General features: G+C 37.0%; 1 protein-coding gene across 3 annotated transcripts in view; it reads left to right on the top strand.

Annotated features, from left to right (window-relative positions):
- MICU1 (mitochondrial calcium uptake 1) overlaps window positions 1-16,280 on the top strand; it is a 242,801-nt gene that overhangs the window by 70,228 nt on the left and 156,293 nt on the right. For all 3 annotated transcript variants that reach the window (XM_082715893.1, XM_082715895.1, XM_082715894.1), the window contains one exon: window positions 8,154-8,316. In XM_082715893.1, coding sequence (XP_082572019.1) covers window positions 8,154-8,316 — 163 coding nt within the window. The remainder of the gene's footprint in view (window positions 1-8,153; window positions 8,317-16,280) is intronic.

Genomic DNA, 16,280 nt, shown 5'->3' with positions numbered 1-16,280 from the left:
TGTCTTTAATTGTTGAGTTTTAGGAGGTCTCTCTATAAAATCTGTTAACCACTTATCGGATATATGATATATGATTTGCAATTATTTCATTTCATCTCATTGTATGAACTTTTTTTTTTCTTTGTTGCTTATGCCTCTGGTGTCATATCTAAGAAATCATTACCAAATCTAATGTTGTGTTGCTTTCAACCTATGTTTTCTTCCATAAGTAAATAGTTTTAGGTCTTTCATTTTGGTCTTTGATCCATTTCAAGTTAGTTGTTTTAAAATATTTATTTATTTATTTTAGAGAGGCAGAGAATGCATGAGAGCAGGGATGGGATAGGATGGGTAGAGTGGAAGGGAGAGGGACAAGCAGATTCCACGCTGAGCATGGAGCCTGTTGCAGGCCTCAGTCCCACAACCCATGAGATCACAGTCTGAGTCGAAATCATGAGTTGGGCACTTATTAACCAACTGAGCCACCCAGGCACCCCCTTAGTTTATTTCTTATTATGGAGTTAAGATCTTATCTACTGCAGCTTCATTCTTTTGTATGTGGATACCAATTTTCCCAGCACCATTTGTTGAAAAGGCTATCCTTTTTTCCATTAAATGGTTGTGGCTTCCTTGTCAAAAATCATTTAACCATGTATGTAAGGGTGTATTTTGGGTTGTATTCTATTCCAGTGGTCTATATGTCTGTCTTTATGCCAGTACCACATTCTTTTGATGACTGTAATTTTACAAGATTTTATTTATTTGTTTGAGAGAGAGAGAGAGAGTGAGTAAGCAAGCACAAACAGCAGGGATGGCTGAGTAGTATTTCCGCCGCCTATGCATGCCTGCGCATGCGCACACGTGTGTGAATGTGTGTGTGTGTGTATACACACTTCTTTTTCCATTCATCTATTGATGGACACTTGGGTTGCTTCCATGTTTTGGCTTTTACAAATAATGCTGCAATAAACAGGGTACTTATCTCTTCAAATTAGTGTTTTTGTATTCTTTGGGTAAATACCCAGTAGTGGAATTACTGGATCATATGGTAATTCTGTTTTTAATATTTTGAGGAGCCTCCATACCATGTTCCATAGTGGCTTCACCAAAAGTTTGCATTCCCACCAGCAGTGCACAAATGTTCCTTTTCCTCTATATTCTTGGCAACACTTGTTTCTTCTGTTGTTGATTTTAGCTAATCTGACAGGAGTGAGGTGATACCTCACTCTGGTTTTTAAAAAAAAATTTTTTAAGATTTTATTTATTTATTTGACAGAGAAAGATCACAAGTAGGCAGAGAGGTAGGCAGAGAGAGTGGGGGAAGCAGGCTCCCCGCCGAGCAGAGAGCCCGATGCTGGGCTTTACCCCAGGACCTGAGACCATGACCCAAGCCAAAGGCAGAGGCCCAACCCACCAAGCCACCCAGGTGTCCCCCCTCATTCTAGTTTTGATTTGCATTTTCCCGATTAGTGATGTTGAGTACTTTTCCTGTACCTGTAGGTCATCTCTATGTTTTCTTTGGAAAAACACCTTTTCAGATCTTCTGCCTATTTTTAAATCAGATTTTTTTTTTAATTGTAGGAGCTCTTTAAATTTGACAAAATACAACAGCTTTTTGTGATAAAAGCCCTCAACAAATTGGGTTGAGAAGGAACTTAACTTCAACTTAAGAAAGGCAGTATATGACAAACCCACAGCTAACATATTGAACACTGAAAGGTTGAAACCTTTTCCTTTGTAATGAGGAAGAGGACCCACAGGGGTGCCCACTCTAAACAGTCTTTCACTAAATAGTACTGGAAGTTTCACGTAGATCAATTAGGAAAGACAAAGAAATATAAAGCATCCAAATAGGAAAGAAAGAAGGAAAATTGTTATTATCTGGAAATCATATGATCTTATATAATGATAATCCTAAAGACTCAATCAAAAAGCTATTGGAACTGATGAACAAATTCAGCAGAGTTGCAGGAAATAAACTGAATATACAGAATTGATCATAAATGTTTGTATACACCAGCAATGAATTACCTGAAAAGGAAATAAAGATAATTATTCCACTCAGAATAGCATCAAGAACAAGAAAATACGTAGGAATAAATTTAACCAAGGTAATGAAAGATCTGTACAATGAAAACTTTGTCTTTGATGAAAGATACATAAGAAGACACACAAATGAAAAGATATCCTGTGTTCGTGGATCAGAACAATAAATATCATTTAAATGTTTTTGCTACCCAAAGCTATCTGTACTTTCCTTGCAATATGTATAAAAATTCCATTCACATTTTTCACATGAAAATTTTTCACAGAAAAAGAAGTGCTAAAATTTGTATAGAACTACAAAAGAACTGGAGAAAGAAGAGCTAAGCTCGAAGAATTCCACTTCCTGATATCAAATTATATAGTTATATTAAAACAGTGTATTCTGTCATTAAAATAGAACATATAGACCAGCACAAAATGGAGATCCCAGAAATAAACCCCCCCACTGGTACAGTCAGTCAGCATTTGACAAGGGAGCCAGGAATACTGTAGAGGCAAAGGATAGTCTTTTCAATAAATGGTATTGGAAAGCTTCATAACCACATACAGAAAATGAAATTGAACCCTTATTTAAATCATTTGCCAGATTTAACTCAAAAGTATTAAATACTTTAACATAAGACCTAAAACAATAAAACTTGTAGACGTTTCCTTAGAAGGAAACTCAAAGAAAGGAATATAGAGGAAGAGCTCCTTATCTTTCGTCTTGCAATAAATTTTTTGGTCATGACACCAAAAACACAGCAAGAAAAAATCAACAAATGGAACCATTTCAAACTGACAAGCTTCCGCACGGCAAAGGCATCCCTCAACAAAATGAAAAGACAACCTACAAAAAAGTATTTGCAAACCATATATTGAATATGGGGTTAATATCCCTTTTCTTTCTTTGTTGATGAGTCTAGTTAAACATCTGTTTTATCTTTTAAAGAACTAGCTCTTATTATCACCAATCTTTTCTATTGTCTTTTTATTCCCTGTTTCCTTTTCTTAAACTCTCATCTTTGTTATCTCCTGCCTTTTGCTGGGGGCTTAGTTTGTTCTTTTTCTAGTTCCTTGAAGTATTTGAGATCTTTTTTTTTTTTTTAAAGATTTTTATTTATATATTTGAGATAGAAAGAGAGTGAGAGCGAGAGAGAGCGTAAGCAGGGGGAGCAGCGGGCAGAAGGTGAAGCAGACTCCCTGCCAAGTAGGCAGCCTGATGCGGGGCTCGATCCCAGGACTCCAGGATCATCACCTGAGCTGAAGGCAGACCTTTAACTGACTGAGCCACTCAGGTGCCCCGAGATTTTTATTTTTTAAAATATAGATGTTTATTGGTATGAATTTCTCTCTTAGAAATGGTTTTTGCTATATTCTGTAAGATTTGGTATGTTTCCATTTTTTTTTTTTTTTTGTTTCAAGATGTTTTAAAATTTTTCTTTGTTGACCCATTGGTTTTTCAGGAGCATGTTGTTTAATCCCCATGCATTTTTTAATTTCGCAGTATTCTTCTTGTAATTGTGAGTTGCTTAGCATTATGGTCAGAAAATATGCTCAATATGATTTTAGTCTTCTTAAATTTATTATGACTTGTGGCCTAATGTGATCTCTCCTGGAGAACGTTCCATGTGTGCTTGAGAATAATATGTATCCTGCTGCAATTGAATGGAATATTCTGTAAATGTCTTTTAAAATTCATTTTCTTTAAGTCCAGTGTTTCCTCATTTATTTTCTGTCTGGGTGGTCTGTCCATTGTTCATAGTGGGATGTTCAAATCCCCTACTCTTATTGTATTGCTGTGTATTTTCCCCTTCAGTTCTGTTCACATTTGCTTTATATATTTAGGTGCATAACTACTTAGAAATGAATTGGTCTTGTATCATTATATTATTCTCTTCTTTGTCTCGTTACGGTTTTTGGCTTAAACTGTATTTTGTTTGGTAGTATAACTATTCCTGCTTTTTCTGGCTCCCATTTTCATAGAATATCTTTTCCCATCAACTTTGCTTCAGTTTGTGTGTGTCCCCAAATCTGAAATGAACAATAAAGTTGTTTTTGTTTTTTTGTGGGTTTTTTTTTTTTTTTTTTTTGTATTTTGGGGGGGGATTTTTTTGCCATTTTGTTTCTTTGATTACATTACACTTAAAGTTGTTATTGACAGATATGGGTTTATTATTGCCATTTTGTTTTCTGAGTGTTATCCTTTCCTTGTTCTCTTTCTTTGTGATTTGATCATTTTCTATAGCAGTGTGCTTAGGTTGTTTTTTTTTTTTTTTCTTTTTACCTTTTGTGTATTTGGTATAGGTTTCTGCTTTGTAATTACCATGGGGCTTACATAACACTGTTAAACAGTGTATTTTAGGCTACTAACAGTTCAACTTCTAATGTATACAAAAGCTCTACATTTGTTTGCCCCCAGTGTTTTATGTTTTTAATATCACAGTTTGTATGTTTTTACATTGTTTATTCAGTTACAGATCATTGTAATTTTTTAATACTTTTTAAAAATCTTCATGTTAGAGTTAGAAGTGATTTATCCACCACCATTACAAAATTAGAGCATTCTTTTTTTCCTTTAACATTTATTTATTTATTTGTCAGAGAGAGAGGGCACTAACAAGTGGAGTGGTAGGCTGGGGGAGAAGCAGGCTCAAGGAGCCCAATGCTGGACTCGATCCCAGAATCCCGGCATCATGACCTGTGCTGAGAGCAGACACTTAACTGACTGAGCCACACAGGTGTCCCCCCAAATTAGAGCATTCTAAAGTTAACTATACATTTACCTTCACCAGTGAGTTTTACATTTTTATTTTCCTGATACTGGTGTCTTTTGATTTTAGGTTCAGGAATTACCTTCTTTTTTTTTCTTTTCTTTCTTTTTTTTTTTTTTTTAAAGTAAGTTCATTTATTTAAGTAATCTAAGTAATCTTTACATTCAATATGTGATTCATACTTAGGACCCCAAGATCAAGAGCCACATGCCGTACTGACTGAGTCAGCCTGGCTCTTCAGGCTCAGGAATTACCTTTAAAATTTCTTGTAAGATTGATCTAGAGTTGATGAATTCCTTCAGCTTTTTGTTTTCCTGCAAAACTCTGAAGTGTCTCAATATGTGCTGCTTTGAATTCATTTTGTTTAGAACTCTTAGAGCTTCCTGCATCTGCATGTCTGTTTCTTTCCCCAGATTAGGAATGTTTTCAGTCATCAATTCTGTGAATAAGTGTTCTCCCTCATTCTTTCTCCTTCTGGGACCACAGTGATGTACATTTTGGTCCATTTGATCCTGTAAGTCCCTTAAGCTATCTTCATTCTTTTTCATTCTTTTTTCTTTTTTTTCCTCTAATTAGGGAGTTTCCTTAATTTTGCTGCCCCCAAAATTGGCTTTTTATTTAACGAGACTGGTATCATTGGGCCTGGAATTTCACAGAACTTCAAGAAGTCATCTTATGATAGATTGTTATTATGGATGGCCCGTAATTCACTAGGTGAAAAAGAGAGGGAGTTCCTAACATAAAGGACAGCTGTTGGGGTACAAACTAGGTTTTATTAATCACATCTAGAGAGAAAGTCTGCCAGACACTAATTTATTTACGAAATCTTTCTGCCTGCTGCCTTTTCCAGGGTCTGGCTACAGTTAGCATTCATTCAAAGCCTGTGCAAGATTTCTATTATCAGGGCCCACAGGGATTCACTGTCACTTGCGTTCACTTGGCCCCAAGATATTATAGCCTTGATTTTCTTTAGGCATTATACCAAAATTGAACCATAGAACTGGTTTCAGGACCAGCAGTTTTATTGAAGAGAACTGACTTGACATCATGAAGTTCAAGAATGTTTTAAGTAAATGATTGAATGCAACTATTATAATTCTCTTAGTAAATCTTTTCCCCAAGCTAACCATTTCAGTCCTACAGTTTGCTGTATATCTTGGCTTCTGAGCCTTTGTTACCTTAGATCCTGTATTCTAAACCCTTTATAGTTTGCTAGCATTCCTTTGAATATAACCACTCAGGGGCGCCTCGATGGCTTAGTCAATAAGTGTCTGCCTTTGGCTCAGGTCATGAGCCCAGGGTCCTGGGATTGAGCCTCAAACCGGGCTCCCTGCTCAGAGGGAAGCCTGCTTCTCCCTCTCCAACTCCCCCTGCTTGTGTTCCCTCTCTTGCTTTGTCGCTCTCTTGTCAAATAAATAAATAAAATCATTAAAAAAAAAAAAAAAGAAAAGAATATAACCACTAAAAGGAGGCAGCCTTATATAATTTAATATGGTGCAGTCTCCAATATACATTATTAAGTGAAAAAAAGTAAAATATGTACTGCACAGTGTGTCTATATTAAACTTTAATATTGGGGAATGCAAAAAGTCTATTATATTCTTTGGCCTGTTGTTTTAAACTAAAACTAATAATATTCAGCAACATAATTTAGGGACTTTTAACAACCCAGGAATCTGAGGAGTCTGAAAATTACTGACTTTTAACGTGTTGTCTTTCTATCTTTATCTTGCATAGGATTGATTTAACTTTTTAGTTCAGAAAAACATCTTTTGCAGTAGCTATAGCTTATATCCTAAACATAGTAAACTGAATGTTTTTATTGCTATTGTTCAAAAGAACAAGAATAAAATTTTTTTCTTCTGTAGCCAGTATTATCCAGCAGGTAGTTGTAATATAATAAAAAATGCCTTTGGGCGCCTGGGTGGCTCAGTGGGTTAAGCCGCTGCCTTCGGCTCAGGTCATGATCTCAGGGTCCTGGGATCGAGTCCCGCATGGGGCTCTCTGCTCAGCAGGGAGCCTGCTTCCTCCTCTCTCTCTCTCTGCCTGCCTCTCCAACTACTTGTGATTTCTCTCTGTCAAATAAATAAATAAAATCTTTAAAAAAAAAATGCCTTTGAGTTAAGACTTGTAGCTGAGTTTTAAAGCTGCTAAAGGGTTGAAAAGCTCCTTAGTGTATTTGCCACATACCAAATATTTTGATAAAATCTCTGAAGTCAGCACTCAGATTTTAATGCAAATTAGCACTGAAAGATTTCCTGTCATGTATAGTTACAAATTAGCAGTCCTTTCATTGTTACTGAATGTACATCTGGTAGTGGGATTAAGACCACCACAATTGCTGTTGTCAGTGACCTCAAAATGACCAATTAGCCAGGATTGGCAGTTATGGTGTTAGTACAACTAATATGGCAAATTAAAAACATTTTTTCATAATATTAGCAAATGACTTTTAGACATTGAACTATCAGATATTTAGATCGTTTTGCTTTGACACATTTCCCACCAGTTATTTATAAGATATTATTTATTTTTGCCACCTCAATATCTAGAATTCAGGTACGAGAGAAATCTTTGCACCAGAATACTATGTAGTCAGTGTTCTGGTAAAAAAGATGTCTCTCATTCTTATATTTGGAAAAGAATATTATATAGAAGGTATAGTGTTTTGTATGTTCCATGCACAGAATCACAACTTGGATGCCAGCTTAAAAAATGGGCATATTAATATACTCTTTTAGTAAAATGTGTACCATATTCTATTTTGTTACTATTCAAGTACTATTCAAGTATTGTGTTCTTCCCAGCTCTGCTTTTTCCTAAATATAGTGTTTGTAAAATATTAATCTAATAGTCAAAAGTAAAAGTCTTCTTGCTTCAGACTTGTTAACCGTTTGCATGATATGTAATTTTATTTTTTAATATTATTACTTAATATATTTTGTGTTTGAAAGACTATTACCTATTTAAACCTATGAATTTTCGATTCTGCTTTGTTTTGGGATTTAAGAAATTGCATCAAAGTAAAAACTGTAAAATCAGTCCCTTTTTAAAAATTTGGTATTTAAGAATCTATAGGCTACCCTGTTCTTGTATAACACTTCTCATTTTTGTTTTTTTTAAGTGATTTAAGAAATTAGGAAATTATTTGCAGAAAACTCTGAACAAAAGTTACACAAGCATTGCCTCAACTGAAGTATGAATAGTATATTGGAGGGGAAAGGTTCATAAGTTTTTGAAATTCAAGTTTATATCTAATATAAAAAAATTCAGTTATGGAAAGAAAATATAATAGTATATTTCCAGAAATAAGATAGAAAATAAATGAAAATGAGAATTGCTTAATATAGTAATACTCTGTATTTCTAATTTTAGGTGATGGAATATGAGAATAGAATTAGAGCATATTCTACACCAGACAAAATCTTCCGATATTTTGCCACCTTGAAAGTAATCAATGAACCTGGTGAATCTGAAGTGTTCATGACTCCACAAGATTTTGTGCGATCCATAACGCCAAATGAAAAACAACCAGAACGTAAGTGCTAAAGTGCAAATTGAGATTATGATATTAGTTTTGTTATATTCTGTTTTGTTTCTTTCTTTGTATTGCCTAGCCATTGTAGTTACATGCAGTAATTATACTCATTGTGTAGGGACTGAATATCAGGCACTATTCCAATGTTTAGGAGTACAGAGGAGGAGTCAACAGTCAATGAGCCTATCCTCAACCAGAGTACTGGGTTGAGGAGATTGTACCCAGGTGTTATCTACTAGAAAAATTTAAAGACATATACATGTTGCCACTGGGCCAAGGGAGCACAGATGGGGTAACCTCCACACAGACCAAAAAGCCTGGAAGGGAGGAGACTGAGAAGGAAGACATTTCAAGGAATAGGAGCTTTGAAGGGCCACTGCACACACCTACCTGGAAATCCAGAGTATGCCCAGGGCCAGAGATGTTTGGAAAAGACATGAGTGGGCTTGTACCCCTTGTTGACCTTTGTGTTCCATGTGAGGAGGTAGTGAAAATTAAAGCAGAGTCGTAGGAGGAGCTAAAAATCAAAGGAGGTTCCCAGCTTAGAGCCAGTCTGCAAATGTTAGGAGATATTGGGGTGTTTTTTTGTTTTGTTTTGTTTTGTTTCGTTTTCATTCTTTTCGTCTCCAATATTTGAAGAGGTCTCTGTCATGTCACTTGCTGACTGTGTGGATAATAGAATAGAAATTTCAGTAGTGGCACATGACAGAGAACACAATCTTTGCAAAAATATTTTGGAAAAAAATTACTGAACATTGATGACTGTAGTCCTTAACAAGATACATAAATCAAACAGTGGAAATAGAGAGAATTGGTTTTAATGACCACATTGTAATATTCAAATATCCAGTTCTAATAAATTATATGACATACCAATAATCAGGAATAAATGACCCATCAACAGAAAGAAAAAGAAATTAACAGAAACTATCCCTGAGGAAGCCCAAGCATTGCATTTACTAATCAAAGACTTAAAATCAACTGCCTTGAATATGCTCAAAGAACTAGATGAAACCGTTGACAGAGAACTGTAGGAAACAAGGTAAACAATGTGTTTAATAGAGAATACCCATTAAGGAATAGAAATTACAAAAAAGGAACCAAATAAGAATTCTTGAGCTTGAAAGGTACAATAGCTGAAATAGAAGAATTCACTGGAACTGTTCAACAGTAGGTTTTGAGCAGGGAGATAGATTAATCACAGAATTTAGATTGATTGGTACTGTCTAGTCAGAGGAGCAGAATTCAAAAAGAGTGAATAAAAATGAACATAAGCTAAAATATATGAGAGGCACCATCAAGTATACCAACCAATGTTTAATGGGAGTCTAAGAAAGAGAAATTAAGACATTTCCAGATAATCAAAAGTGGAGAAAGTTTCGTGTTTGTGGTTCTTCTATACAAGAAATGCTAAGTAGAGTTCTTTAGGCTGAAATGAAAGGATGCTAGACAGTAACTTGATGCCATACAAAGAAATTAAAAAACAATAAAGACCATGTGGCGCCTGGATGGCTCAGTGGGTTAAAGCCTCTGCCTTTGGCTCAGGTCATGATGGGATCGAACCCGCGTCGGGCTCTCTGCTCAACAGGGAGCCTGCTTCCCTCTTTCTTTCTGCCTGCCTCTCTGCCTACTTGTGATCTCTCTCTCTCTCTATCAAATAAATAAATAAAATCTTTAAAAAAATAATAATAATAAAGACCAGTAAAGGTAACTATGCAAGGAAATATAAAAGCCAGTATGCTTTATTTTTTGTTTGTAACTCCCTTTGGCTTCATTTATGATTTAAAACACAAATTCATAAAATAACAGTTATAATAAGTATGTTACTATTGAAGCAAACTACATTGTTTTCAATTTAAGATGTTATAATCCCCAAGTTAACCACTAAGAAAATAACTTTGAAATATACAGAAAAGGAAAATGAGGAGAAAATAGGAATGGTACACTAGAAAAAATTAGACACAAAAGGGCAAGATCGGAGGATTCAAGGGACAAAAAATATGTAAGACATACAGAAAACAAATTACAACATGGCCAAAGCAGATCCTTTCTTATCAGAGTCACTTTCAAGATGGCGGAGAAGTAGCCGGCTGAGACTACTTCAGCTAGCAGGAGATCAGCTAGATAGCTTATCTAAAGATTGCAAACACCTGCAAATCCATCGGCAGATTGAAGAGAAGAAGAACAGCAATTCTAGAAACAGAAAAACAACCACTTTCTGAAAGGTAGGACTGGTGGAGAAGTGAATCCAAAGCGATGGGAAGATAGACCCCGGGGGGAGGGGCCGGCTCCTGGCAAGCGGCAGAGCAACAGAGCACAAAATCAGGACTTTTAAAAGTCTGTTCCACTCGCTCCAGAGGCTAAACCGGGGTGAAGCCCACGCGGAGTCAGCATGGCCTCAGGTCCCGCAGGGTGACAGAAGGATTGGGGGTGTCTGAGTGTCGCAGAGTTTGCGGGTACTGGAACAGGAAAGCCGGCTACAGAGACAGAGCCAACAGTAAGCTCACAGCTGGGGGTTACCTTGCACCGGTCGCAGGCTCGGTGAGCTTGGAGTGCAGCCGGAGGTCAGGCAGATGGGAGTTACTGGGCGCTGTTCTCTGAGGGCGCACTGAGAAGTGGGGCCCGGGGCTCTCGGTTCCTCCGGGCTGGAGACCAGGAGGCCGCCATTTGTATTCCCGTCCTCCGGAACTCTATGGAAAGTGCTCAGGGAACAAAAGCTCCTAAAAGCAAAGCTGAGCGGATTACTCAGTCCGGCCCCTGGTAAGGGCAGTGCAATTCTGCCTGGGGCAAAGACACTTGAGAAGCACCACACCAGGCCCCTCCCCCAGAAGGTCAACAAGAAATCCAGCCAAGACCAAGTTCACCTATCAAGGAGTGCAGTTTCAATACCAAGGAGAGCAGCAGAATTCCAGAGGAGAAAGCAAAGCACGGAACTCATGGCTTTCTCCCTGTGATTTTTCAGTCTTGCAGTTAATTTAATTTTTTTCTTTTTCATTTTTTTTCTCTTCTTCTGCTAAAATTTTTTTTAAACTTTTACCCTTTACTTTTTTAACTAGTTTAATATATATATTTTTTCTTTTTTATACTTTTCTTTATTCATTTTCTTTTTTTTAATTCTTTCCATTTTTTTTCTTTTTTTTTTTTCTTTCTTTTTGAACCTCTTTTTATCCCCTTTCTCCCCCCTCACGATTTGGGATCTCTTCTGATTTGGTTAAAGCATATTTTCCTGGGGTTGCTGCCACCCTTTTAGTATTTTACTTGCTCCTTCATATACTCTTATTTGGACAAAATGACAAGGCGGAAAAATTCACCACAAAAAAAAGAACAAGAGGCAGCACCGAAGGCTAGGGACCTAATCTATACAGACGTTGGTAATATGTCAGATCTAGGGTTCAGAATGACAATTCTCAAGGTTTTAGCCGGGCTCGAAAAAGGCATGGAAGATATTAGAAACCCTCTTGAGAGATATAAAAGCCCTTTCTGGAGAAATAAAAGAACTAAAATCTAACCAAGTTGAAATTTAAAAAGCTATTAATGAGGAGCAATCAAAAATGGAGGCTCTCACTGCTAGGATAAATGAGGCAGAAGAAAGAATTAGCGATATAGAAGACTAAATGACAGAGAATAAAGAAGCTGAGCAAAAGAGGGACAAACAGCTACTGGACCACAAGGGGAGAATTCGAGAGATAAGTGACACCATAAGACGAAACAACATTAGAATAATTGGGATTCCAGAAGAAGAAGAAAGAGAGAGGGGAGCAGAAGGTATACTGGAGAGAATTATTGGGGAGAATTTCCCCAATATGGCAAAGGGAACGAGCATCAGAATTCAGGAGGTTCAGAGAATGCCCCTCAAAATCAATAGGTCCACCAATAGGTCCACACCTCGTCACCTAATAGTAAAATTTACAAGTCTTAGTGACAAAGAGAAAATCCTGAAAGCAGCCCGGGAAAAGAAGTCTGTAACATACAATGGTAAAGATATTAGATTGGCAGCTGACTTATCCACAGAGACCTGGCAGGCCAGAAAGAGCTGGCATGATATTTTCAGAGCACTAAACAAGAAAAACATGCAGCCAAGAATACTGTATCCAGCTAGGCTATCATTGAAAATTGAAGGAGAGATTAAAAGCTTCCAGGACAAACAAAAACTGAAAGAATTTGCAAACACCAAACCAGCTCTACAGGAAATATTTAAAGGGGTCCTCTAAGCAAAGAGAGAGCCTACAAGTGGTAGATCAGAAAGGAACAGAGACAATATAATGTAACAGTCACCTTACAGGCAATACAGTGACACTAAATTCATATCTCTCAATAGTTACCCTGAATGTTAATGGGCTAAATGCCCCAATCAAAAGACACAGGGTATCAGAATGGATAAAAAAACAAAACCCATCTATATGTTGCCTCCAAGAAACTCATTTTAAGCCTGAAGACACCTCCAGATTTAAAGTGAGGGGGTGGAAAAAAATTTACCATGCTAATGGACATCAGAAGAAAGCAGGAGTGGCAATCCTTATATCAGATCAATTAGATTTTAAGCCAAAGACTATAATAAGAGATGGGGAAGGACACTATATCATACTCAAAGGGTCTGTCCAACAAGAAGATCTAACAATTTTAAATATCTATGCCCCCAAAATGGGAGCAGCCAACTATATAAACCAATTAATAACAAAATCAAAGAAACACATAAACAATAATACAATAATAGTAGGGGACTTTAACACTCCCCTCACTGAAATGGACAGATCATCCAAGCAAAAGATCAGCAAGGAAATAAAGGCCTTAAACGACACACTGGACCAGATGGACATCACAGATATATTCAGAACATTTCATCCCAAAGCAACAGAATACACATTCTTCTCTAGTGCACATGGAACACTCTCCAGAATAGATCACATCCTCGGTCCTAAATCAGGACTCAACTGGAATCAAAAGATTGGGATCATTCCCTGCATATTTTCAGACCACAATGCTCTGAAGCTAGAACTCAACCACAAGAGGAAGTTTGGAAAGAACCGAAATACATGGAGACTACACAGCATCCTTCTAAAGAATGAATGGGTCAACCGGGAAATTAAAGAAGAGTTGAACAAAATCATGGAAACAAATGATAATGAAAATACAATGGTTCAAAATCTGTGGGACACAACAAAGGCAGTCCTGAGAGGAAAATATATAGCGGTATAAGCCTTTCTCAAGAAACAAGAAAGGTCTCAGGTACACAACCTAACCGTACGCCTAAAGGAGCTGGAGAAAGAACAAGAAAGAAACCCTAAGCCCAGCAGGAGAAGAGAAATCATAAAGATCAGAGCAGAAATCAATGAAATAGAAACCAAAAAAAACAATAGAACAAATCAACGAAACTAGGAGCTGGTTCTTTGAAAGAATTAATAAAATTGATAACCCCTTGGCCAGACTTATCAAAAAGAAAAGAGAAAGGACCCAAATAAATAAAATCATGAATGAAAGAGGAGAGATCACAACTAACACCAAAGAAATACAAACTATTATAAGAACATACTATGAGCAACTCTATGCCAACAAATTTGACAATCTGGAAGAAATGGATGCATTCCTAGAACCATATAAACTACCAGAACTGATCCAAGAAGAAATAGAAAGCCTGAACAGACCCATAACCAGTAAGGAGATTGAAACAGTCATTAAAAATCTCCAAACAAACAAAAGCCCAGGGCCAGACGGCTTCCCTGGGGAATTCTACCAAACATTTAAAGAAGAACTAATTCCTATTCTCCTGAAACTGTTCCAAAAAATATAAATGGAAGGAAAACTTCCAAACCCATTTTATGAGGCCAGCATCACCTTGATCCCAAAACTAGACAAGGATCCCATAAAAAAATAGAGCTATAGACCAATATCCTTGATGAACACAGATGCGAAAATTCTCACCAAAATACTAGCCAATAGGATTCAACAGTACATTAAAAGGATTATTCACCACGACCAAGTGGGATTTATTCCAGGGCTGCAAGGTTGGTTCAACATCCGCACATCAATTAATGTGATACAACACATCAATAAAAGAAAGAACAAGAACCATATGATACTCTCAATGGATGCTGAAAAAGCATTTGACAAAGTACAGCATCCCTTCCTGATCAAAACTCTTCAAAGTGTAAGGATAGAGGGCACATACCACAATATCATCAAAGCCATCTATGAAAAACCCACCACAAATATCATTCTCAATGGAGAAAAACTGAAAGCTTTTCCTCTAAGGTCAGGAACACGGCAGGGATGTCCATTATCACCACTGCTATTCAACATAGTACTAGAAGTCCTAGCCTCAGCAATCAGACAACAAAAGGAAATTAAAGGCATCTAAATCAGCAAAGAAGAAGTCAAATTATCACTCTTCGCAGATGATATGATACTATATGTGGAAAACCCAAAAGACTCCATTCCAAAACTGCTAGAACTTGTACAGGAATTCAGTAAAGTGTCAGGATATAAAATCAATGCACAGAAATCAGTTGCATTTCTCTACACCAACAATAAGACAGAAGAAAGAGAAATTAAGGAGTCAATCCCATTTACAATTATACTCCAAACCATGAGATATCTAGGAATAAACCTAACCAAAGAGGCACAGAATCTATACTCAGAAAACTATAAAGTACTCATGAAAGAAATTGAGGAAGACACAAAGAAATGGAAAAATGTTCCATGCTCCTGGATTGGAAGAATAAATATTGTGAAAATGTCTATGCTACCTAAACCAATCTACACATTTAATGCAATTCCTATCAAAGTACCATCCATCTTTTTCAAAGAAATGCAACAAATAATTCTCAAATTTATATGGAACCAGAAAAGACCTCGAATAGCCAAAGGGATATTGAAAAAGAAAGCCAAAGTTGGTGGCATCACAATTCCGGACTTCAAGCTCTATTACAAAGCTGTCATCATCAAGACAGCATGGTACTGGCACAAAAACAGACACATAGATCATTGGAACAGAATAGAGAGCCCAGAAATAGACCCTCAACTCTATGGTCAACTAATCTTTGTCAAAGCAGGAAAGAATGTCCAATGGAAAAAAGACAGCCTCTTCAATAAATGGTGTTGGGAAAATTGGACAGCCACATGCAGAAAAATGAAATTGGACCATTTCCTTACAGCACACACAAAAATAGACTCAAAATGGATGAAGGACCTCAATGTGAGAAAGGAATCCATCAAAATCCTTGAGGAGAACACAAGCAGCAACCTCTTCGACCTCAGCCGCAGCAACATCTTCCTAGGAACATTGCCAAAGGCAAAGGAAGCAAGGGCAAAAATGAACTACTGGGATTTCATCAAGATCAAAAGCTTTTGCACAGCAAAGGAAACAGTTAACAAAATCAAAAGACACCTGACAGAATGGGAGAAGATATTTGCAAACGACATATCAGATAAAGGACTAGTGTCCAAAATCTATAAAGAACTTAGCATACACAACACCCAAAGAACAAATAATCCAATCAAGAAATGGGCAGAGGACATGAACAGACATTTCTGCAAAGAAGACATCCAGATGGCCAACAGACACATGAAAAAGTGCTCCATATCACTCGGCATCAGGGAAATACAAATCAAAACCACAATGAGATATCACCTCACACCAGTCAGAATGGCTAAAATCAACAAGTCAGGAAATGACAGATGCTGGCAAGGATGCGGAGAAAGGGGAACCCTCCTACACTGTTGGTGGGAATGCAAGCTGGTGCAACCACTCTGGAAAACAGCATGGAGGTTCCTCAAAATGTTGAAAATAGAACTTCCCTATGACCCAGCAATTGCACTACTGGGTATTTATCCCAAAGATACAAACGTGGTGATCCAAAGGGGCACGTGCACCCGAATGTTTATAGCAGCAATGTCCACAATAGCCAAACTATGTAAAGAATCTAGATGTCCATCAACAGATGAATGGATCAAGAAGATGTGGTATA

This window comes from Mustela nivalis, assembly GCF_964662115.1.
Source record: "Mustela nivalis genome assembly, chromosome: 2".
NCBI lineage: Eukaryota > Metazoa > Chordata > Mammalia > Carnivora > Mustelidae > Mustela > Mustela nivalis.
Note: the sequence above shows the minus strand (reverse complement) of the source record. Positions and strands in the feature narration are given on the sequence as shown.